We start from the raw sequence: 27,697 nt of genomic DNA on the forward strand, positions 1-27,697 counted from the left end.
TACTTTTCAACCGATCCATCTTACCGATTCTATCAAAACGCTCTAAACTTCGCACGTCACTGGCTACGTTCTAAGAATCCAACAATACAAAATATCGATTCTCGTCGGTTTAATTGCACTCGACACAAGCCAATTCCATTCCTCTTTTCTCCCCATTGTTCCATGAATACAACGAGAGAGACGTTCTCCATAATCTTGCTTCTTGTACAATCTTCAATCTAAATCTTCGAAAGGAAAGAAAACGGGAAACATCGTGGTTTCCAGAGCGGCAAAAATCGATCCCAGATTTAAAAAAAAAAAAAAAGAGACTCTTAAATTACAGACAGTTAACGAGGTATACCATGGTTCAGTTTAAGTTCCACCGACCTCGTTTCCCTGTTTTCGTGTACGTGCCGCAGAAACTCACCGGCAGATATATTTATTCCTCTATCCCCGCATGGCAAGTCCCTGATGACTTTGGTGATCCGTGAGTGGAAGCGGTAAACGGGCTTATTAGTTTCGTTTAAGGTGAACGGAATGAAGCGGAACTACGAGTAAACCGGCCACTTGATTGCCGTGATCTTTTGCTGCCTCTCTCCTCCACACTGCCAACAACTCCTCTCTCCCGTTTTCATTCTTCTTCCTCCCTTTCATTCCTTTCATATAAATTTCCTCTCGTCGACTCGTTTTGCAAATATCGATCGTTCAATGCTACCGTGAATATGATTTTCGATACGTTAATTGATACTTTTCGGTAAATATTGTATATGATACAACGCGTTTCGAATAATTCGAATGATGGCTCGAAAAATAATTCTCCGTCCGAATATTTTTTTTCCCCTCCCTTCGTGTTTATGGGATTATGGAAATGGGTGGATTTGGTTCTCTGGTTGATAAGAATTGATAAATACTTTCACTGCTAATAATATTATTCTATTGACGATAGAAAATTGACATTATCGAAAACACCTATGCAGCATTAACGCAACTAACGTATTAATTACTCGAGACTTGAATAAAATTAACGTGTTTCAATGTTGATATATAATAAATTACAATTCTCACATCGCGAAATTTCTCAATATCCATCGAGTTATTATATAAAATCTCAAAATGGCGCCGATTTAAGACACCTTTATAGGCCTATTATGGACTATCGTTTCAACGGTCTCTGGTTTTGATATATGAATCGAATAAACCAAACGTTTGAGTTTGATCCAAAATTATTTCATTCTTACCTGAAACCAAGTTTGTACGATGAGTGTGCACATGGATATAGAAGTTAACGGTCGATCCATAAACTTGACGTTTCGTGTTTACAGTGTCCTCTGTTACATCGAAGTGTTTCTCCTCCTCGACTAAGGTAAAAGATATGTGAGATATTGAGACGATCTACATACACGTGATATGTCACCGATTGACCGGGACGGATATTAGCGGAGTTGAAGCAGGAAAATACCGATCGAGGGCTTGAGGGCTATGGACCTCGGCATCCATCCATGCAAGAAGTTTCCTCTTTACGTGTGTAATGTAACGTGCGAACGATTTGCATATCGAACTTTGGTTTTGGGTAAATCGGCCATCTTGGTTGCTTATCATTTAATCACCGTTATTTAATAAATTCATAAATGTTAAATTTAAGGAGCGAAATCGTGAGCCGAGCATCGAAACTCTTGGACAGGCGTGGATAGAGGGTGGTCACGAAGTAATTGATTATTTTATCGATTAATGTAAGATAAATGTCATTATCGCCGGGCTATGAAGGGGATCTTGCGACGTGGAAAAGATATAGCAGCTGATAAAGTCGGTTTGAGTAACGATCATTAGCCGGCACATTAACCATCATTTTCTTCACTTTAAAGCGGGTGAAACATTTTTCAAACGTTGCGAAAGATCGGTAAAGCGGGATCAAACGCAACAATGGATGGATCGATTTTCAGGTATGAAATAAACGATGCGAAAATCGCTACGTGATCTGTTTGAATTTATAAATAAACGCGAAAACCCTTGAAACCGTTGTTCAACTTCAAATATTTAATGCTGTAATCTGACATATGTAGATCGTTCGCGACACGAAATACAAAATATATATTATAGAAAACGATCCGGTCTTCGATTCGACGGTGTGAAAAATAGAACAGTCAATCGATTAGACCGTCGACGATACGTTCGAATGTTCGTATCGCCCGTTTACAAACGTTTTTTTTTTTTTTTTTTTTAAAAAAACGTTATGGCACAAACGTGTCAGGTAGAAGAAATCAGAGGCCACACCACCATTTTTGGGACGATCACGTTGGATCGGCATCACGTTCGATGAGTGGCTCGCGCGACGAGTGTGAAGAAGGACGGCGATCAAGATCTCGTGAAAAGTCAACGAAATCTTCGACGAACTTTTCGTCAGTGGGCGTTCTTCATCATCTTTAAGGGGTCGCGCATGTAACGGGCGAAAACCTCTTTCTTGAACGTCTCGAAGTGTTTCCTGTTGGCACTGTTCTGCCGTTCGCGCCAAGCCGGCCTCGTCTTCCTGGTCTGCAGACCCCAGTGACCCGTGAAAACAGGGGAAAGGACCTTGAATTGGTAACCAGCCACGAACATTTCGTACACCTATGCACAAAACAGAGAAATCATTCTTTTAGTTTGTCGATGTATGCGCGTTTTCTAAATAAAATAATTAAATTACAGGTGTGTGTTGATGAGAAGATGAAGAAGAAGACAATGTTTCTAACTCTTTTCTAGCAACGTGTCTTTTATTATATCTCACGTTGAAAAATATTGATTTATAAGAAAGAAGGAAATAAGAAATCATTTCGTATTTCAAATAAGCATTTCGCTTCGACTTTGCTTTCAAGACTTTTTCTCGACAAATAATATTCGATAATAATATCCAATTTCGATAAAGGAATTTGAATATTTAAAGTTTTTTACATTGAAAGTTTTACACAGTTCTAAGAATAAGATATCAAAATATGAATTTAAATTTTATACACCTGAAAATTGCACGACTGATTTAGAATTTACTTGACATCCATCCAATTTTAGTATGCTATATCTTAAAACAAATATGAACAAGCAAAAAAAATCCAATTGATTTTTTGATTGAAATTCTAATTTACATTTTTCAACGCGACTTTTCCTAGCAATTGGATTAACTGAAGCTAGCGTAGATTCGCGTGAAGTTTAATATTTTGAACGACACAAGAATATAATTTGTTCAATTAAACCTGATTAAAGTTGCTTTAATCAACAAGAGGAAGAGGGGAAAAAATAAAAAATTTATTCTCTGTTTCTCTGTTTCAAGGATTTCTATAAATGAAAACCTCAAATACTATGGTATAGCATGTAAAATCCCTGACAATGGCTGTTACACATTTTTTCCCGTGTTTTCAAATCAAAACGTGAAACAAACGTTGCCCAAATTTTCCACGTTTCACAACTTGTTCGCGAAATTGAAAAAGTATTCTTACGTCTGTTGCATGCTCTACACGCAGAGAAAGTCCAAAATGGAAAACATGGATGGATACAATGAAACGACACGTAAAATTACAACAGTTTCGCTGTTTCTTCCGCTTTCTCTAAGTTCTTTTCTCCTCCTCCTCCTCCTCCTCCTTCTTCTTCTTCTTCTTCTTCCTTATGCGGAAAATCATCGAATAAAGTTTCAGAAAATTTTTCGTAGATATCACACGCGAACGTAGTGATATTACCACACGAAACACTGTGTTTCCTACATTAGAATAGTGGAAGGAGGAGGACGCCTGGCAATCTCGTCCTACGTTCGCCAACTGAGACAGGTCAGACACGCCTAACAGACATTGCTGTTCTCCGGTATGGATGCGTCTTCGTGAATAATCATACGTAACAATGGCAACTCATACGTGACAGTCGCGCGTAAACCCGGTAGACAGGTTGTGATTATCAAGAAATAATAGTATTCCTGTTTCGACGTTTCGTAATTGCGCCAAACTTACGACGAGTAAAGTGCATCGAGTCACGTTAATGCGATTAACGTTCGATAATTTTCAATGATTTGGAAAAATTTGTTGATAGACGTGTCTTGACTTTTCATTATTATCGTGACAAAAATTGCAATCGTTTGTTGAAAATTAATATCGAACATTGTTTTCAATCGTCAAATTTTTTTTTCAAAGATAATAATAATATTCCCGAATCCGAAAAAGAGGAAAGGAATTGTAATTAACATCATCGTGTGTGAATAATGTTTTTTTAAAACGCAAAGTTTCACGAATCTTCCTAAAGAAGAATAATGTTTTAAGGGCTCGGAGAGAGAAGATAAGAGAGACACGGGTATCGCCCGTAATTAACGTAGAGGAACGTGGAGGATCTACAATGCGGAAATGCGCCAATAACGCCTCCCACGACGTCCAAAATTGATAGACGACGTGTAATCTTCAGTTCACCGTTTCAGAGACGACCAGTGAATAATTATATGTACGCAGAGGCAGAATGACATAGTGCTACAGTTTCCAGGACCGGTATTGTTAATCACGCGAATTCTATCGTAAGAACGTACCTCCATCTATTGTCGTCCAATCATTCAAACATAATCTCGTTTATGCAACTGTGTACACTTGAATGAATTTCATTTCGACGATGACAACTTGAATATTAAAATACGATCTTGAAGAAAATATAAATCCTCAACGCACGATTTTATTTTACGTATGAAAATAATAATTTTACAATAATTTATAGCGATAATTGTACTCTTTTAATCTTTGAATTTAATGGACTTAATGCTAATAAGAAGTATTATTAATTTGATCGTTGATTCTCATCAAATCATTCATTAAAGAAGGATAAATTTAAAATCCAAGTTTTATTTTTAGATTAGACTGATTCGATCAATCTGATGAGATATATTATTAAATCATCGTTAAAATTATTATACATACACCTTTGATTAGAGAGAAATCTGGTGCCGAGACTGGAAATATTAATTGCGTGCAATGGTCGAACGCCATCCTTAATGTAAACACTTGCCTCGTTGATTAGTAAAACTGAATTGCCTGTGTAACGCGCATTGCACACGATTATACATCTTAATTAGTCAGTGGACGGGAATTAATTCCCTTTACAGCATTTCCCGTGGGTCACATTCTTGCGGCCGTGGTGTAAAACATTTCTGGCTCTTGGAGCACGAGCCACTCATGGGGCACCTGTTTGTCCTGAATTTCGAGGGAACACAGATTGCATTAAACAACGTAACGAGTTGACGTATCTTCCTAATTACCCGGCCCGGACACTTTGCTTTGGCCGAAGAATTCCATTTCTGCATCTAAAATAATCACAGACAGACAGACAGACGACAAAGAAAGAAAGTTTCGAGTTAATTTTTATTGGTCAACGAGATGAATAACGAAACGAGTAAAAACAGAGATATACAAGATTTGAATGCAAAATAAGATTGGGGGCTAATTACGAAAGTATACGCATTGTTAATATATTATTCTTCTTGATATCAAAACGATGACAAAAGTTTATACGAGCGTGTGTTTTAATTAATTACAAGTTCACGTTAGATAAAGCGAGATGGAAATAGAATGAGATCGCTCCATCTTCCTTATTTTGTTCGCTCTCGATTCGCTTTATCCTACTACTAATTTAAATTTTCTAACTAAGTTATAATAATTTTAATAGATATATGCGTGTCTGAACTTTTTTCATCGTTTTAATGTATAAAATTCATCATTCAAAGCTATTCCACGTTTTCAGATACGTCTCATTTTATTTTATACGTATATATTTTGTAAACCAATTTTGACTTTTCTAGAAATTCGATCCTCAAAAAGTGTGAATATATCAACATCCTAATAAATCTGTTTCAATTAATTATATAATTTCATAAACAATCTCCGTTTAAAATACAAATATCTGTATCAAGATATTTTAAATTACGATATACGAAAGAATTGTTCTTTGTTTCGAACAATTCGTTTCAACGTAGAACAACAAAGCTTTGAATATCCGAAATTGCGGTTAGAATAACCGCTAAAACTTTTCAAAAGCAAACGGAATGATCCAAGGTATTTAACATATTCCAGACTCCGTTTAGCCCCAGTCTATTCAAACGATATCCAACCGTTGTAAACTGTAAATTTACGCAATTTTGGTAGATCCAGCTAACGATCGTTCTTTCGTTTGGCCTGCACTGACAGCATATTCCTTTTGCAGGTCTCTCCCCTCCGGATGCCGCCAAGAGGAATACGAAATGCTGAAACCTTTGCGTTCACACTAATCATTAACCTTCGTACATGGACACACTTGCACCGTGGAACACCGAACATCTTGTTTATTTATAAGTATTTACACGACTGTGTGTGCACACAACGTTATCAAACGTAGAATTATTTCTGGACCAAGGAAAGGATGTGACGAAAGGAAGGAAATTCCCGGTTGTTGCGCTTTTGCGCCCTCTTCTTCCAAGAATTAGAAATTTGCCGACAGATGGCTCTGATGATACGAAAAAGAATCAACTTTCGAAGGAAGGAAAATTACGAAAAGATGAAAATAAAAGGTTTACCTCTTTTTTTCTTTTTACTATATTCTATCTCGTTTTTATTATTTTTATACACTAAATAGTGAACGTGGAAATAATTCAATCATTGACTTGCAATTTCAATTAACTTGCAATTTCGTACGTTTTTATCAAGTCTTGTATCTGCAACTGTTTCGAAGAAAATGTGTGTAATACAAGGATAATGGTATCACTATTGAATTATCAATAAAGTAAAGTAAAGATATCGTATGAATTATATAAGAAACGATAGGAAATTTATGCCCGTAAATAGTTATGAAGAAATGGCAATTTTATGGCACTCGTATCTGTTGTTGGCAAAGTATAAGGGAAATGAAAAAAATGGGCGTGGGTTTTGTTTTACATCGCGTGTACCTTGGGGAAATGTGCTCGGATTAATTTCACGGTTCAGCATCGACGGAGGCCACCATTGCCACCGCGGACCATTACGATCATGACACGCCACGCCACCGCCTAACACACTTTATTCGATCCCCGTGTTTCTAGAATTTGGGTGATTAAATTTAACGAGGGGATAAAGATATTATCCCCTTTTAGAGGATTACGGTTCCGTTGATTTACAAGTTCGTTTAAATGAAAATAAAGACACGATTACCATTTCACGTTGGGAATTATGAAAGGGACAAATGTTTGGTCAAATACAAAATGAGCATATATTACATTTATGAAATTTATGAAATTAATAATTCAAATTATATTTATCTTTCAATTTCATCGATCGAATTCTATCTCTAGAATCTACGTAACTCCAATCAAATCACAAAAAATCAAAATTCAATATTCCCCTCCGGAAATGGCACAAAATAAGCCCATAATCCGTTTCCACCGAAAAACAAGCCCCCGCGTAAGCCCACGTAATAGCGCGAAATCCAACCACGGAATTAATGAGAGAATAACGAATGGCCGAAAAATTCACTCGTCGAATCAAACTATCGTTCCATTCGGTTGATCCTAGCTCTCAACCAGGAATACAAAATGGCGGTTCCCTTTATCAAAATGGCGGCCTTGCCACCTCCGCCCGTGGTGATTCTCTGATGAATACCTTGGTAACGCATTAGGGCCATACGTGACGATGCATTCACGGGACCCCCTTAAGTTTGGTAAACAGTTTGGCGCATAATTTTTCAGCGGATAACCGAAGTGGAAGTGGGATCTCCGCGAGTGAAACAACCGAGTAAATCTGATAATTGAGTTTTATGCGATCGCACGTCCGTATAAATCCTAGCGAATAAGTAACGGATTCTATGTAACGATTTCTGTCTGCATTTATCTTACATTTATCACCGGCATATCGGGAAATCTGGAAAGGATAAAACACCATCAACGAATTGCCTTTCAATTCTGATCGGTTCGACGAGATAAACCAGGGATTCCTCCTCGTGTGATTTTAACCCGGAGATTTCTCGTAGGTAAACTCTCTTAAGGAGAGATAACGATTGCTTAAATTGCTTCCCCGTTAAGTGATGATATTATCCTGTGATGAAAGCGGATAAACGAAAGAGAGGAGGGGGGGGGAGGGGGGAGGATACATCTATTACGGCGAATAAATTTTGTTTTGTATAAAATATGGAATTATTCGATGGAGAATCACGTGGATGATGGAAAATGTGATCTGAATAGGTCCGTGTTGAGTTAGGTCGTGGAGGAACGAAACGAAGATAACGAAACGATCAACGATAATATCAACGAGCGATCGTCGCCGATACGTGAATTTATTGCTTGTCATTAGTATGGACGTGTATAATTGGGGATCATATTGTATAACATGTTGAAAATACGACAATGATGGGGTCAGAATTCCAATATAGGAGCAATTATTTATAAACAATGGCGCATTAATGTTAATGTACACATCGGACGATGACGATGATATAACAAGCTTTCTATGACGAAACTAATTGCGAGCGGAGGCATTCAGCATCTACTAAATGCGATAATTAAACCATCCACTACATTTACTGATTAAACATAATGGAATATCCATCCAAATTTGTTGCCTTCCGTGATAATAATGTAGATGCATGAAAAGATTGCATTCAAATTAATCTCTTAGCTAACGAAATTTCGCCCATAATAAGAACCATTGTAGAAAAGAGAGAGAGAGAGAGAGAGAGAGAGAAGCAGAGTGCTATTATAACCGTTTACAATACAAGAATCAATTATTAATGACGATAAATCTTTTGTTACATATATTGGAACTTGGAAAATTAACGCTGAGAGAACAACTCACAAACGATTCAATTTCCATTAATCTTTCATTTTCCCAAGCATCTTCATCTTCCTTTTTTTTTCCTCCCTTCCTTCCTTTTCTTCGAGACTGCTTCCATCCCCCTCCCTCCTCCCCTCCCCTTGCAGCACTCGCTACTCTCGCCGTAAAGTCTTTATCGGAATCGAGTTAATTACGTATCGATAGCCAGCCAGCATTCACCGGACAATTTTATCCGGGCTAATAAGAGGCGGAAGCGAGGCGAGGAAGGAAAGAAGAAATTATATCGGCGGAGATAGCGAGTACGAATGGAAAAAAGAAGAAAAAGAAAAAATATCTGAAAGCAACGAAATCATCCCGGATAAACTTTTAATAGATCCCTAGGTTAATCTTTTTTTCTTTTTTTTTTTTTTTTTTTTTCAACAAAATTCCATTCGCCGGCCAGACACAGAGGGGAGGAAGAAACGGCGTTTCCCGATCCGTGGAAATAACTTCGTGCTTTCAATGAAGTCGAATCGCGCCATTCAACCCGGTCCGCTTCCTGATTGACGACTCGCGCCGAGGTAATCGCTCAATCGGCGAGCACAGACAGGTGAGGCGGGCAGGCAGCAGCTATCTTCTTTCCCTTTGAATCGAAGCCATCTGCACGCAGCTTGCCCGCCCCCCTGCCCTCCTCCCCTACGGACAGCCCGCTCGCGTGTCTCGTCACTCACGGCTACGGCATCCCGGTGGTGCTGTCGAATCAATTTCATACCCGATCGAAAGTCAATCTTCGAAATGAACGTCGAAAGGTCAATATTGAAACGAGTCGCTTCGAAATTTATCGAGACGGTGCACAGAGGACGCTTGTTGGAACGCTTGAGCAGGGGGAGGAGGGGGTAATATTTCGAAGAACGCCTACACTGCAGACAGCCGCCGTTCCTTCGTGCGTGCATCGAATTACACGATAAAAATATTTTTCTGTCGTTTGTGAATTTTGTGAATTGTTGTTGTTGTTGTTGTTGAATTTTTCGTATCGATGGGTTCGGGTTGAAGAGCGCGTTTTGAAGAATCGTGGCACAATGCCCTCGCACGAAGAATACGTTTTTGATTGCATACAAGATGCAACTTGTCGTGGAATTCGCGGGATCAAGTGATTTCAATCCTTGTAAAAATTTTCTAAGAAATTGCTCGAGATGATTGCTGGTTTTTTTCGAATATTTAAACTGCATTAAGATATTTTCACATTCTCGTGCGAAAATTGAACGTGTTATCGGCTAGCAGTTGCTCTATACAAAATACGTGTAGCTTAGAATTTCATTTCATCAAAGAATATTAATTATAAAGTTTGTAAGAATAATAGCATAAGGAATGTTTAAAATTAGAAATACTATGGCAATTCTTGATTTATTCCGATAAAATAAAAATAAACATCGAGAAACGTTTCGTCTTTAAAAAAAAAGAGAAGAAGAGAAAAGTGTATACTCTCTCTAACGTTCTCCAGAAAGAAAGATCAAAGCGAGCAACAAAATTAACAGCCTACTAATCTTCCTAAAATTTTATAAAAAAAAAAATCTCATTTTAATAAACATTTTAATAAACTCGTCCAAACCGACCTCATCTAAAAACTTCAACTTAAATAAACGAACGTACGAAACGTAAAAATTCCCTTCGTAGTGGTGCGAAAACCCCGTTTCGAATTTGTCTCCTCCGTGGGAGGAAACGTGTTGCTCTCGGCCGGCGAAAACAAGGGGCAAAAAAGGTGGGAAAGGCCACCTTTACGGGATGTTCTCCAAGACAGGGTGGAATGGAACGTGAGGGAGGAAGAAGTGGAGGGAAACTGGATGGTTGCTCGACGACGAAAGAACGGCGCGACAGGATTGCATTGGATCGTGAGGGACGGACCGTGAAGGGGTTGCAGTAGAACGAAATACAAGAGGGTGGGAGAGGCGAACGATATCCATTCTCATTCCTCCGTGGGGAGTGGATGTTGCGCGAACGAACCGCAGAGAAGATGCGAATACCGATGGCACACGATGCTGGAGAGAGAGCGTGTTAGGTTCGCGCCTGTGTACGCCTGTTTCGCGCCCGTTGTTGTACCAACGCGCTACTACGCGGCCGTGTAGATTTACACCCGTTTTATTGCCGCGGCATACTTGCTTTTGCGAATACGGCGGGCCACGCTGCGCCCGGATTTTCGCCGCACGATGGAATTTCGTTATTTCCATCCCAGGGAATCCTGAACGGCTTTCCCTTCCCTCGAAACCCCCGACACCGCCATTGGGTGAAAAAAAACCGAACGAAATGCGTCACGCGTGTCTGCACGCGTTTTTCCCCGCGTCGCATTCCTGGCATAGATCGATAGATCGCGCGTCACTCGAGGATACGTGATGTAAGATGAGCGTAGGGAATTATTTTCTCATGTGGATCCTTTATGGATCCGAAGATTTGATCGGTTTTGAAAAGAGGAAGATTTATTGAATTCGTTGTTCTCCTTGAATTGATAAAACTTTCACGATCAAATCGACGAACAATTGGATAATTCTGATAAATGGAACTCGTTCAAAATTCATGTTCCTCGGAATCGTTTTTCAATCAATCGCGGTTATATTCTGTTTTAAATATTCGTGATAGAAATGAATTGTATCAGTGTATATAAAGGAGATGGAAACTTTACAACTTATTGGGGTTAATTTAAGAATTTTTTTTTATGAAGAATTGTTGTGAATTTCTTTTATCTCATTGCGATTATTGTTATTCCATTATATTCAATTCCTCCTCGTAATTGGGTTACAGATACGTATACGAAGATATAAATATGAAAGTGGGGGGAAAGTTTGGTGATATATGTAGGCCACGATTCTCAATTTTCGAGTATAGAATATATAATTTTATTTATAATTCGAAATTTTTTTTATAAAAAATCGAACGAAACGTAGAGATACTGTATCATGAAATTTACAACTCGATGTAAGTAAATATTGCATCGATAGTTATTGTATACTTCGTGCGATATATTATAAAATAAATGTTATCGCAATGTACCAATAAAAACACGTTATTTGAATATTCATAAAAGATAAGCAAATAGTAAATATCGTATATTTTACGTATTTTTTATCTCAACAACAGAAAAAACCACTTACAAATATTGCAGAAAATTAAATACCAATCAATATTAATCATATTTTTTTTTTTATGTAAGTGCCAATAATATAACATCTCTATTATTTAATTAGAAAATTAAAATCAAATTTAATATTTTTAAGCAGCTCGATGAAATTCGAAAGAATCTTTGGATAATCCAATAACTTGACACTCTGAAATAGTATTAATAGATATGAAAAATACGGTTTGAGAGGAGAATTAATCCACATACGGATATCAGAATGCAAGCGTACGTTTCTGATATACAATGGTTTCGATTAGACGGTAGGAAACGTATCAAGTTTAAATTGAATAATGCTTGTTCAGCAAAATGAGCCTCCATCGTGCGATAACGCCTGCAACGATAATATGTAATTCAATTAATATCCTTGGCGCGTGGGATTTGCCCGAGTTCGTACTATCAAACTACCATGTGTTCCCCTCGAATTCTCACTCTCGAGGTATTTCCTCTCGGTATTTCCTGGCTGATCACCATTCCCCTATCGTCGACCTGTATCGCGTGAATATACATTAATTTTTTTTTTTTTTTCCCCCTCATTTTTGCCACGTTTTAATATCGGCCGCCGTTCAATTCACGAATTCACATTTGCTCGAATGTTCTCGACAATGTGAAAAACGATACGAGTATAATTGTTTAATTCGCTCCCTGTGCTTTAATTCGATTCGCGCTCATTTCGTTTCCGGTTAAAAATAATCGTTCAAATTAGTTCCGTCCGGGGAAGAAGTTTTGAAATTAACGGCAAATGTCTAATTGAGTCGAATCTACGTTAAATTAAATTATACAATAACGTTTCCAGAAAGTTGACCAATAAGGTTTAATCGGCGATTCTTAAGGCGATTTTCAAACTACTTTACCCTTTGCGAGAATTTTCGTTTCGAGTTTCTTAACGATTATTTTGTTATTGGAGGAAAAACAAATCGTAGGAGCTCGTGTTGCACTTATGCGATGGTAGTGTTGGGTATGTGCCGTCAACGAATCGTCGAGCTCGAACAAACAAATCGAAACAACAAATATGCTGAATTATTTACGAATAATGAATAAAGTAATTAGATATACGTTGCTTGATTAACAGCACGATATCTAGCCTTGAAATTTCATCAAAAGAAATGATACTATTATAAGTTCTTGCATTTAACATTATTACCTGTTTACCAATTGTTTTACCAATTGTTTACCCATTCTACTTTATATTTCCTTCAAAAAATAATATCCGTGTGAGAAATTCATACCTGAGTGTTTCTGGTATATCCGTAACCCATAAATCTTTCGTCGTGAGCCGGAACGATATCCTTTGCCACGTAGAACGGTTCGTAAAGGAATTCAAAGTTCGTCACGTCATGACTGACGTACACCTTCCCACTCTTCATATTTCCATACCTTTTATGATTAGGAGAGGTATCCAGTATCCATCTAAACGAACAACAACGTACGCACGTAATTTTATTCATTAAACAAACGATAAAGAAAAAAGGAATAAATAAATAAATAAATAAATAACGAACGAATATAAGAAACGTCCTCACCTGGTGAAATTGGTGGCGAACTGATTGTGGATAAAGACTTTCTGATGGAAGGGTCTGGCCAACCCCTTCCTCGCCAGCCTCACCAATTCCGTCTTATTCTGCGGAAATCTGACGCGTGAGTCCAGCTCGTACGTCGGTATTACGTAGGCGCACTTATCACAGGTATCGGCTCTAAGAAATTCATCGAGGGCGCCGGTCAAATTGAAACTCGGCACGATATCTACATCGGTCAGGAACACGTAATCGGACTGGCAATTCTTCCTGGCCAGGTTCCTCATGTGATTCTGGGGGTACGCGTTCCGTATCCGCCAGTTGGCCTGCTCGTTCGATATTCCATTCATCAACTCGTTCAACGTCCCCTCGGGTTTGGCACAATCCACCATGTCGGGCGGGTCAAATTCACGCGGCTGCCTCTTCACCGGTCTAACCCTAGGCACGGCCAACGAGAACGCCACCCTTTCCCGTATCGGCTCGTAACACTTTCTCAGGTAAATCAGATACTTCTGAAGAACCTCGAACTCCTCGTCGCCTGCCACGTACAAGGCCACCGACATAGGCCCCGTCCAGTGGTGCGCCGCCTGGACGATCGAGTGCAGCTTCTCGACGGAGCTCTGCGTAGCCAGGCAAACCCGATACGCCCGTGACAATTTAACGAAACTCGATCCAACGAGGATGTGGTCGAAGGTACGGAACAATCTACGAGCATCCCATCTGCCGAGATTTATGTTCAATTTTAACTCGGTCGCGTCAACTGGCAACGATTGGTAATCTTGTGTGACGCAGTCCGATTGTTGCTGCTGCTCTTGCTGCGGCTCTTTGATTAAAGTGCCGAGGTTCCACTCGGTTATAGCGTTCGATCCCAAATCCCTCGGCATTATGATCGGGAGGCAAGTCTCCGACTGCAGCAACAGGAAAGTCAACGCGATATTCATGAGAACCAGAATAACCAGGCAGGTCAGACTTAAGTTCGATGGCCGACATCCCAACTGCATATGAAAATCAAAGAGTTTGTCGTTTTAATAAATCTGGCTTTTTTTTTTTTTATGGGATGATCAAGAAAAAGAAAGAAAGCGATAATGGTGAAACGATTAAATGTGGAAAATTCAATTCGTAGACGATAAACTTTTATTTATATAATTTGTCAAACGGACGAATTAAAGGTTAGATATGTGAAAGAAATCGAGTCTGAAATTTTGAATCGATGTTATTTTTTCTTGATATATATATATATCAAGAAAATCAAGTTTATAGTGTATAGATTTCTCGAAATACGAGATTATTGACACGGAGAAACAGAAGTGAGAACATAGTTTGAAATAGCAGTTATAAGAAGAAAAGGAAGTAAGTGCATCGTTTATATCATACGAAACTAAAACGTCGAGCGAAATATGGCTACGATTATAAGTTTGAAACTTTGTTCGCCAAAGTTCGCCGAGAAAAAAATCATGCCACAGCTATTTCACTGCAAAACATGGGGTAAACAAGTTTTCGATGTCTCGATAAGGAACGAAGTCTTTGGCAACAGGGTATATTGGGTCTGTCTAAAACAGAATCGGGTTGCTTGTTTTATCGTTCTAATTACCACGTCCTCGGTTTCTTGTTGCCGGTAGTAACAAGAAAAATAAAATATCATACTTTGATAAATTATTAAGAAATATTACTAGATCGTTTTGACGTATCGCGATATTTAAAACTCTTAAAATTAAATGAATTTTTCTTTCTTTCAAAAGAGAATTATGAATCTAAATAAATATGAAAATCAAAAGGCAATAATTCTTAAAGATAATCCAAGTATTACATCAAATACTTAAAATAATATAGTGATTCATATTGATAATGAAAATTATATCTCGCAACATTAAATTAAATTAAATGTTACGTATATTTGATAACTTTTTTTTTTAATCTTTATCTTATTGACACATATATGTCCATTTATTTTTTGTTTTGATAATATTGTGTACATAACACAAGATTCAAATACGTATATCTGAGAAGCTATGACCGACTCAAATATACTATCTGTATGAATGATTCAATCATGTAGATATCTTTTTAGAAATTTTTCTTAAATGTAATCTGATTTAGAAGATTGGTTTAAAATTTAATGATTTTTATGCACTTCTGATAGTCTAATAAAAAAATATTTCCAATAAAAGTTAATCAACATCATTAGGAATTTGAAAAAAGTTTAATTTCAATGAAAAGTTAAGATCACCTTGATTTTTTTATAGATCGATTTTAAGAAAAATTCAATATGATCTTCATTAAAAATAATTTTGAACTAACAATATTGTATTTCAATATTTCTGTTAAAAAAGATTTTATTTTCTTTGAAAAAGTGAAAGAAATCAAAACACTTTCTGATGGAAGATGAGTCGTTACTTAATACTAATTTCTTAGTAATACAAAATCATTTCATTTGTCGAATCGAATAATTAAAATTCTTAATTTAAATATAATAAAAATATAATAGTAAAAAAATTTGAAAAACTGACATTACATTTCAAAGATGAATAAAAATAAAACAAAATGTATACATATTCCTCAGAATTGCAAAGTTTAATTAAGTTCTACTGTATAATATAAATAATTATTATTTCTTTCCATGATAGGATTTTGTTTAATATCTTGTCTCTAAAGATTCTATTTTTATAATCGTGAATAAAATACATAAAAAGCAACTTATATAATCATCTCATGTAAAGACATAAAAAGAGAAGAAAAAGAGTGATTATTTAAAAAATTAAATATAAATAAATCTTTAACGTGTCATATTATTATAATCAATTTAAACCAGTTTTAAAATAGTTAAAAATATAATTTTATAAATAAATAAATAATACCTTACATTAATATCTTTCAATTTATTTCATAAATAAATAATCATTTTTTTAATAAAAATTTAAACATTCCTAATTTTTGTTAATGTAATTTTTACAACAATTAACGATATGCATAGACATAAAACCGATCAAATTTAGAGATTAACACAAATTAAACAGCTATTTTCCCTTCGAATTAGCTCGTTTCCTTATCTACAAAATAATGTTCTACATTTATAACCTCAATATATATGTACGTACATCGATATTAACAACAAAATTACTCCATTCTGCAAGAAGAAAATTTACCAACAGATACACGCATCCAATGATTTTCTGGAAAGAATTCGCAATCGTGCCTGAGAAATAGGAGTAGTAAGAGGATGGATCGTAGCATTCATAATAATAGCGCAATTACAGTGGTAAACGGAAGAAAACAGATTGTAGGTATTGTGAGACAGCGACCAAAATGTACGCGGCAGAATTCCCTAGGGGATCCAGTGAAATTTTGCTTGGAAACAGCGGCTAGAGTGATAATGGATCGTACGACTTCCCTGGGTACATTAAAATCACGATCATATATAAGCCACAGTACCAGAACAGGTCAAGTATTTAATGAACAAAATTCATAGTTCGCACCTTTGGCAATATAATCTCTATGTCCGATGCTATCTTCGATACGCAAAGTGTCCTGTATAACTCTTGTACCAATCCTAATGATTCTATTTACGAACAAGATTTAAGTAGTTTATCTATATAAACGTATTATTCTCTCGTGTGATCATTAGAAGATTAAGTTATTTGATTAAATCCGTGATTTTGAGAATTATTTTTCTTTTATCAATTGAACGGTTTCTTTTGTATTAGATATAATTCATTATCGATATTTAATTGATAATTAAATCGTTTTATTAAGAATATTATTAAATATAAACATTGTATTGATCTTTTGGCCACTTTTATAATGGAATAATAGATTTTAATTTAACAGCTCTTGGCTTATTAAAAATTATAGAAGACACTTTTAAATATAGAAAAATCATCGAATAATCATTCGAATAAAAAATTCTTCCATTAATTAAATATATAATTTAATTAAAACATTTATTTACTCGACTTCTCTCCGGTTTCACGCTTCGTTAAAAATTAAATAGTAAAATTATAAAAAAAATACACACCTCGGCATACAAATAGAATAGGAATGGAAAACAACCCGTACTTTTTCTCATATATAATTTTATCAAATTCAATTATAAGTATTTTCGCGAGAATGAATAATAGTATTTTTTTTTTGGAAAATAAGGAGATAAATTTTAAAAATTTATCAATTATCAACATCTTGGGAATAACACTTAGACGAATAATCGTGATTATAATTGGATAAACCGACGGACATAAACGCTAACTGAAGGGTCGAGGGAAAAAGGAAAGAAACGAAATTACGGATGAATGTGAATCGGTGTATGTGTAAAGTGTCCGCAGAAATGGCGGTATTACCTTGGTGCAGTTGTGGTTCCGTCTACTTGTACGCGATCCTAAGGGAAAAATGGGGAACCCGATTGCGTCCGCTGCAGCCAAGATTTTTACAAGCCGAAACTAACCTCCCGTATAACTGTGCACCGTACTGTAAAAGCGCGCGAGAAAAATTTCTGCCGCGCTACCTGAACCTCGAGAGGCGTTTTCATCTGCGTTTATACGCAGACGTATTAACTTATTCTGACGCGATGCGGAAAAAAAAAAAAAAAGAAAGAAAGAAAGGAAGATGTCTCCATATTTAGACTATGGTATATTTATTTGCATACTACGTTTCGCGAAATGTTCGTTTGCATACTATTAGCCCGTGACGAATGTGGCTCGTCGAGGGGTTGACAATGTACACGCATCGCATCATGAGGTTTAAAAAAAAGAATATCGAATAATTAATATTTATGGAGATGGGAATATGTATGTATGGAAATTTTATTACTTCTCACGAATATATTGGATTCCATTACGACTATTATGATTAACATTTGTCTAATAATTATCTTATCATCGAATCGCTTTTGTTGTTCAATTTTGATTCGTTATTAAAACTGCAAATAGATATTTAAGAAGAAAATAGAAGAAAAATTGAAGAAATAAAAGAAAAATAATGTATGTTTAAAATAAGAGTAATGTAATAATAGAATATAGATAAAACTTCTTTTTTAATGAATAATTACGTACATAAATAATTTTTCAAAAAATATATATATATATATATATATATATTCAAAATATTAGCAACTATTAGCAAGGTAAACAAGTAAAGTAAGCATATATTTTTCGAGAATGATAATATTATCCATCTTACTCAATTTTTCGCATCTGAAAAACATGGCATGGTAACAAGACAAAGAGAGGAAGAAATGGGAGAAAGGGCATGATTGATTATGCAAACACATTGTTATTACTGATTCAGTGTGTCCTGGATACCGCGTGTACCACGGTTGGCAAATGTGTGCACGTTACACAGCTAACCCATTATCAAATTGTGTACTTGGGCTTTCGTTAGGTCGCACACGAACCACAGTGCAGGCTTTGCCGGCACTGAATGTGTATACGATGCACGACGAAAGCTTGAAAGCACAATTCGCTATACCGGTCCCGTTTTATGTTTTCGTGCGAAACTCTATCCTTTCTGTAATCACAATTCCAGTGTGTAACAACGATACAGGAAATGCAACCAATGACACCAAGTGCGATATCACGCATTATCGAAACTAAACTTTTGATATACGACGATAAATATATGATAAAACGTCATGTTTCCATTTCTATCGTTAAAAAATATACATGTATGTGTGCATTTTGATTATATTTGATCACTATATTACAGAGGATTGGTAATTAAATGTTAAAAATTTCAAATATTTGGATAATAATAGATATTAAAATCAATATTTTAAAATATATTCTATTTCAGAAAATAGAAAAAACTATGCCATTGAAGTTATTTTTTATCCTAATATCTCAACCAATTGCCAAATTGCTAAAGATTGTTAATGCTTACTTACAACGCAGAGAATGTAAATGAGTTCATAATTATATATTATATGATCTATATTTTCTCCTGAAAATACGTAATTTTCCAAAAATCAAAATCCAACCTATTCTATACATATTTTATCCTTCACATATCGTATACATTATATACAGACAACTAGAAGTGAAATTTGCAATCGAATCAAGTTTTATCATGCCTATCACGACATATAGACGAGGATAGCACAAAGGAAGAAATGATTTCCTTAATTTCTTGGAACATATTTATGAAAAGTTACCCTTTGAAAACTGTTCTCAAAGGTGGTGAATGGAAAACGCGTCGAGTTTTTGCTCCTCGTTTTCGATTTTCTCGTTAGGATGCGCTCGCAAGCAGAGACGAGACAGGCTGTAAGCGCAGGAGAAAGAAGAAGACGCGAAGGAGGGAAGAAAAAGATAGAAGGGGAAAAGTTAAAGAACGACCGTAGGCTGGAAAAGGAGGAAACAGGTACGAAGATCGGGAGAGGCAGGAATAAAGGGTAAATTCCGGCTTTCAATTTTGCCACAGTCCCATTTTACTTCTTGCTCAGTGCCTGGATGCCTGTACCGACGTCGGCTGCGCGCGTACAACGTAACTTAGTCCAGAATAAACTGAATACCATTCATTACGGCTCTCCCTTCGACCACCATCATCCCCAATCCCTCTCCCCATACCCTTCGTCTTTTCCTGTTTTATCACCCTTCTATCCTCATCCTTCTGCCTCTCTGCCGCACAAACGAAGCGTCGAAGGCGGTGGCGATACTGAAAAGCTGAGAATTGGAAATTCTTTGAAACTTCCCTCTTCCAACTCTTCCTCGTCTCTCTCTCTCTCTTTCTCTCGTCTCGCCCCTTCTCGCTCTTTCCTTCGGCTGAAACGATTGAAACCACCTCTATAGGTCTCTCTCTATTCGGATACAGCCGGTGAAAGGGGTAGGTATTGGAAAGAGATGCGGTTTGCGATAATAAACGAATTGCGCCCATCTTCACCCCTCCTCCCCATTCCACACCACTTTTCGCGGTGGAGATAAGCAAACGTGCGTATTATCGAACTTGCGAAAAATACCTCGGGCTGCTCAAGATAATCTGACGGGGGATTTTGCGGTGAGAAGGAGACATCTATTTAAAAAGTTTGTGAAACGTTTTCGTGGTACAATCTATCGTTCGTCGATTATCCCGGTGAAAGAATAAGATATTCAATATAAGATATAATAAATTAATAGATTTATAATATAATAGACGAAAAGTGTAACAATATATATAATGATTTCACAAAATATGAATTTTAAACTATTCTAAAATACTTCACTTTTTGTACTTGTGTATACTTAATTCGAACTCAATATACTCAAAAAATTTCAATAAAAAATTGAAAAGATTAAATTTTTTAGGATATGAATATGATCGATTAATTATATTAATTATAATATATTGAATATAAGAAAAAATTCATCTTCTCGATTGACCAATTAATTTCAAACTCGAAACACGCAAAGAAAATTCGATATATTTGGAAACTTTCATATATTTTCATCATACGTGAACCATCCGTATAACTATCGATTATAAACGAATTTTATAAATGGGGATATTTCAATTCGTAGCTGAAAACTACCACTAGGCTTCCAGGCTAATTGCAAACGCTCAATTCCGGATGTACAAAAAGAATCGTGGGAGAGAGAAAGNAGAGAGAGAGAGAGAGAGAGAGAGAGAGAGAGAGAGAGAGAGAGAAAAGGAAAAATAGTTAGCCGGCCTCGATGGAATCTCAAAGAGGAATTTCTTTTCATAGCTAGAGGTCAGGCATAACTGTCGTAGTCCGGAAAGCACGAAAGCCACTTTTGTCGAGTGGTGAACCGCTGCAATTAAACGACTGCCCTTCTTTCCCCTCCCCCATCCGTTCATGTTCCTTTTACCCTAGTTCCTCCTCCCACCACTTCTTCCTCCGCTTCTTCTTCTTATCTCCACTTCCTGTTCCCCCTTTTCTTTCTCTTTCTCTCTTTCTCTCTTTTTTTTTTTTTTTTTTACATCTTTACGCGATAATTAGCAGGTCTTCAATTTTCCCCCTAGTGCACGTATTTGCTTTGCATAACTACCGAGATAATTAAACAAGCTGCGATTCTCAGATCTGCCACAAACAGACCGACGACGCTGAGAATAGGAAGAAACGGAGGGGGAAAAAAAAGGAAGGGGTTACGGGCGACTGTCGTCGTGAAAATATGCAGCCGTACGAATCTCTGTTCCCTGGTCTCCGACCTTTTTGCTATCTGGAAGTGTAAATCGTGTCAAGAGACCCGGTGCGTGCTTCCTGGCCGAGTAATTAGCGAGCTTTGTCGTGCGCGGAAACTAAGTGGACTAGTATTCTGCGGAAGAATGCGGAAGAAACAGTTGTCCAACTGCATCTTGCTTCGATACTCGTCGTAAGTCATCATCAAAAAATAAAGATAGAAGATGTGAGAAAGATACTTTATAGATGATCAAGAATGAGAAAGTTTTCCTCTGGTAGTATATAATTTAATATTTATTGTATTAATTAAATCAAATAATTTAATTATATGAAATTTTTTAGAATATAATTTATCAAGTATTTAAAAATAGAAATTGAAAAAGAGAAGGAGAGAAAGAAACAATGGCGAATATGGATAAAATAAAAAGTAGACGTGATTCGCAATTATAGTGGTCTTGAGACGAGTGGCTAAAGTATTTGGCCTTATTACATGGAGCTTAGAAAGGAACATTTCTTTTTACTTTCCTTTTATCTCTACTATTCTTTTTTTTTTATCATGTAACAATTATCAAAATATTATGGAAAATATTTAATTTTCTACGATCTGTCCATAATTGTTATTTTAATTTCTTTTTTATCGTATGAAATGTGCAGACTTTTTCTTAAATATTACATAAGGAAAATATAAAATATATAATCCTAGAATTAATTTTTTATTCTAACATATCAAAAATTTATTGTATATTTTTAAATTATTTTTAAATCAATTCAAAAACCAAACAATTTTATAAAACACCAGAGAGAGTACCAAGTACAAATAATTCCCTTGACTGTACGAAATGTCCAAGATAAAAATATGTACCAACCTTCTCGCAAAGCGTATGCAAGGTGTTTACATATGCATATCATAATTTGACGACTAAATAGTTGAAAAAATACATTCCCTACCAGTTATGCAAAAATAAATAGCTGGTGGGACTTGGCTAACGAAAAACAAACATAATTAACAAGTACCTAATGCATATAGAAGTAAGTGAAATGTTGCCAATTTAAGAAAGGCATTTATACACAGAAAAGATTCTGCTATTGTAACACGAATTATCAAACATACACATTCTTCGAGAAGAATTACTCTCCAAATAACGTTCATCCACATTTAAATGTATACAAACATGAAAATTGATATGAAATTCGATTCCTTTGCAACATATACAAACAAACGATAGATGAAAATTTACCGAACAACAATTTATCAAAAATTCGAAAGAAACGAAATTTTACGTATATCAATCGAACACTTTGCGCATGTTCCTTGGTGAAACGAGAAGCATGAAATCCAAACAAATCGTATGAAATCGAACGTTATTTCGTTAAACGAGTGAGAGAATGAAAGATATTGAATGTAGATTCATGCGAAATCTACGGTTTTCATTTGATTAAAAACATTGTATCGAGGATCGAACGAACGGTGAACATCTCACGGTAAAAATAATCGAATGAAAACGTGACAGAGGCGCGCGCGAACGCCGAGAAAATGATTCAGTGATGGTGCGTTAGACGCATCAGACGACGTCGGTATATATGTAGCATGGGACCAACGGGGCTGGATGTAATTCGACGTTTTCGATTTGTATATCCGGCACGTCGACCCCATTGAAAACGGTCGGAAACGATAAAACAATATACCACGGCCGCGCTGCCGGTTTCCCGTTGAAAACACTTCGAAAATGTATTGAAAACACTCGAAAATGATTGAAATCAAACAAGTTACCAGGTGAACAAGAGAAATCTATCTATCTCGCGCTCATCGTGTCCGCGCGCTCTGCTCCTCGGTATCTGATCGAATGAATCATTTCAAATACCCTCCCCCCGGTTGACGAGAGATACCATCTGTGAGACGGATGGATTTCACGCACCGAATTTGATCCGGGATTCGTCCAACGAATTCGAAAGTATTCTATATACGCGAGGCGACCGATCCATGTCGATAAATCGCGAACTCTGAATTTCGACAACTATTTGCTTTTTTTTGAGAAAGGGATGTTTTCTATATAAAGAAAAATATTACATCTCGAATGTACGGATTTTGTTACGATGAATTATCGCAGTTCGTTACGATGAATTATCGCATTTTGGAGTTCGAAATATATTGGAAATGGTATGAGAAAAAGTATGGGGCGATTTAAGAATTTGGATTTTGAAAGTTGGTATGGATATTTAATTTGCAAATCGAAATATGGTGTAAAGAGTGCAATAGCAAGTAAACAGCTTTATCTAAATGTAGTAGAAGATATAGACGCAAAAGATGTACAACATCTATTAGAGATATGATATTCTTTCTTCTATGATCACGTGTGACACGTCCAATATATTGGCTATTCGTGATTTATAAAAGAGGATACCGCTATCAAACTAGAATCGATATCCTCAACAAACGCAAAAGTTATTAATAACGAAGCACTTGTTACATATAAAACGTATAAAATAATATTTCTAATTTTTATCTTTTTAATTGAGGGATATAAACAATATTTATTTAAAAAATATAAACAATATTTGGAGATAATTATAATTCAAATAATACATAAAATATTTGAGACAAAATTAATAAAACAAATGATTTATAAAACGATATTTATAAAATTGTTACTTAATAGATATAAAATATACTAATAAGTAATTAAATAGCTATTAATTAACCATCAAAAACATAAAATCAAATAAAATCATCGTGTCTAATTCAACGTATAAACAGGTCTACTTATGCAAGGCAAGAGATTATTACGTTGTCAACAATTATTTTGATAAAGAATCATTAAATAAGTTGCCATAATCTGATACAGAACCGCTGCAAGTAGTAAGAGTCACGCATAGAGTTGCCACCTTTCCTCGAAGCTTTAGTACCTATGTAACAATTAGCAGCGAATCAACTACCATGTACGTATAATACCAAAAAATGAAAATAATCTGATTAAATCGAAACATAATGTGATATATTTCAAAAATAAAATTTTGAAAAATTTAAACTTCAAATATAAATGTATGATGCTTGAAAATATATATATATATATGTATAATAAAATATAGAAAACGAAAAAAGAAAATGCAAATACAAAATTCAATTTTAACTATTTGTGGTTTACATTCAATTTTTGTTTATTTATTTTTTTTTAGATTATATTATATCATATATTATATATATATTATTTCATAAAGTTATGTTTGTCTTATTCCAATTATATTATATTGTAAAATATTTTTAAAAAAATATACATGGTAGGATATGAGGTACATGTCTTAAAAATTTGGGAACTTCTTTACCATTTTTATGCGATTTTACCGGTTCAGTATAGAAAACGAGTGTAGCGTTAATAGTGGTTGGAATTAAAACTTGATTTTATTATAAATAAGATATAGATCAAACAGATTATCAGAAACAAAGTATATATAGATATTTATATTTCTTGATTTAATCATTTTTGTATATTTATAACATAAATGATTATGAAATATTGATTTTTATGGTAAATCTGAATATAATTTATTATACTATCCTAATTTTTTTTTATTATATTGTATTCTGTAATTGTATTCTGAATAAATTGTTATTTTCAAAATTATTAATATTAATGCAATGACTCTTATTCAGGAAGATTAAATAATAAAACAAATAATTATTTTTTATAAAAGACTTCATCAAATTTCTATTCATTGAAATATGTTTCTGTAAAAAATTAAAAAATATAAAATTTTAAGTATAATTTTACAGAAATAATAATAATTTTTACTTTCTTTTACATTGGAGTAAATTTGATTATAAAATAAGAGATATTTTATAAGAAAATTCTACAAATTATAAATCAATTGATTTGCCTATTTAACATAAAATTGCAAAACTTCAATAAAGATTATCTATATCTTTATCATTCTATCAACAATTTTTTAATATTATTAACTGAAAAAAAATGTTATAAATTACTGTTACAAAACAGAAAGTTTCTAAATAAATTTCTCTAACTGCTCTAACCTAAAAAAAAATGTTCAATTAATTCTCTTGATTGAATAAATCTCGTATATAATTGTACCAACTCAAACTAACATTTTACCAGTAATTATAATCGTTGCCTCAACGATATACGACCTATTCTATTTGGCTCACTGACCACAATAATTGGCAGTGGTCACGAGAGGACACACTTCGATACTTCTCATCCGTCAATTCATTAAGATTGCTTTCATACATGCCGATTCCCACGATGATTGTTTCCTAGCCTGAAGCGGCTCAATTATAGGCGTCAGTCTGCTCGCACAAACGCTTGCATATACAGGCATGCACATGCACACAGAGAGGGATGAATATGGAGATGCAAAGGTTTCGAAGATAAAGAAGGAAATAGGAAGGCGGGGAAGAGAGGGAGAAAGATAATTCTCATTGTTCAGCAGTGGACGCCCTCGAGGCGTCTACCACTTCAAAGCCATTCGGTTCCCCGTAACTCTCATCGAACCAGAGTCCGGCAGTTAATGAACTGCCCTTCGGCGTTGCAATGCACGTTGGTGGTAGTACTAGTCGTCTAGGAACCTGGCCAAGTACCAGGAAGACCCATTATCCATTTACATAAAGGACCACAACGAGCCAGCTAAGGATTTACACTGCTCCCTTAACCCCCAAGAATTTCCGGAAACCGTCGCAGGATTAATAGTTGGGCCAGATAGGGCCACGACACGCAATTTTTCGATCAGTTTTGAACAGCTCGTTGTATGTAACGATATTTACGATCGACATGTGCACGATCAACACGATATCGTTGATATTCGTGTTAATTATAGCGATAACGATTCTTCCATTCTTTGTTTTAAATAACGATATCGGTATTGCGTGCGCAAACGCATACCATAAAATCGCAATTGTTATTAGTCGATTTCATAGACTGCGTCGATATAACGCAACTATTATCACTAGAATGGAATATAAACTCGATTAAACAGTTTCAACTGAAATATTCCTTTAGAGAATTGCCGTTTAATATAAATTATATATTTAAGTATTTATTTATTAATCCTCCAGGAGTGTTATTTGCTAATAATTATACTGTTTGTTAACAATAGCGTGAAATGATATTGCAATTGATGATATTTAGATATTTGATATTATAATAAAAATAAAGAATAGGCATATTGATCAATTATTTGAATAATTAGATTGATAAAGTTAATGAAAAGTTGAAATTTAACTTCTATTTCAAAATGTTAACTGATAATATATAGATTTCTAAGTATTACTAGATAATTTTTCAATATTGTAATGTGTTCAAAAACTAATAAATTACAAAATATGATTAAAAATGATTATATCCTAAAAAACCATAAATATTAGATAATATTAATGTAAAATAGGAATAAACTTGTAATTAATTATATTAAAAATAAATTCTTAGTATATCGTATTATATATATTTAATAAAATTATCTTAATATAAAATATATTAACTGAATCAATCTAATTTATTCGATTTAATAATATCGAAAACAATTTAATTTATTAAAACATTTAAACGCAAGCAAATTGATCGAAGAAACTTACATCGATATTTAAAACAGATTTTTCCAATTTATGAAATGGAAACTAAAACACTTGATTAAAAATCAATAATAAATAATAACTAACATTAAATAAAATCAACATAACATTTTTACAAATAAAATATAGATGGCAATGAAAAGATATTGTACGATGTAATAATAAAAATAATCATACAAAAAAAAAATTTCAAAACACAATGAATATAGCTACATAAGCAAATTGCAATGATATGAAATCAGTGGGGTTGAAGCCACGTGAGCGCAGTGGTATCGCCCATCTCGCGTCCGACACAGTGGCGACATCTCGGACGCGATATTCGTGAATTTATTCCTAAAGCAACGCACAATGATAAATCTTCCTTCGCGCAAAGGATTTCGCGATTAAGACCAGCGAATACCTTAACCTACAGTCGTCTCAAAAATAAGCAGATAAATCATCAGAACAGACTACTCACCTGAACCATTGATGTGTGTTGGCACGCGAGACAGACCTCCCCGCTTGGCGGCAGTCTGATGGTGAAATCAGTCCGTGCCAACCCCTGTCGTTGGCCTTGCACCCCGTGCATTCAGCATCAGGTCGCGCACAACACAACTTTGCACGCACGCACGCACGTGAGTA

The 27,697-nt window shown here is 35.3% G+C and overlaps 1 protein-coding gene across 1 annotated transcript; it reads right to left on the reverse strand.

Moving 5' to 3' along the window:
- Positions 1 to 27,697, reverse strand: LOC122715438 (beta-1,4-glucuronyltransferase 1). Its single transcript, XM_043937633.1, has 4 exons — positions 27,534 to 27,697; positions 13,410 to 14,395; positions 13,116 to 13,296; positions 1 to 2,583 (listed from the first exon to the last, which is right to left on the reverse strand). Exons 1-4 carry the CDS (start codon positions 27,642 to 27,644, stop codon positions 2,377 to 2,379), a joined length of 1,485 nt encoding a protein of 494 aa, XP_043793568.1. The 5' UTR covers positions 27,645 to 27,697; the 3' UTR covers positions 1 to 2,376.

The sequence above is a fragment of the Apis laboriosa genome, unplaced genomic scaffold (assembly GCF_014066325.1).
Source record: "Apis laboriosa isolate Shangri-la unplaced genomic scaffold, ASM1406632v1 scaffold35_cov144, whole genome shotgun sequence".
Lineage (NCBI taxonomy): Eukaryota > Metazoa > Arthropoda > Insecta > Hymenoptera > Apidae > Apis > Apis laboriosa.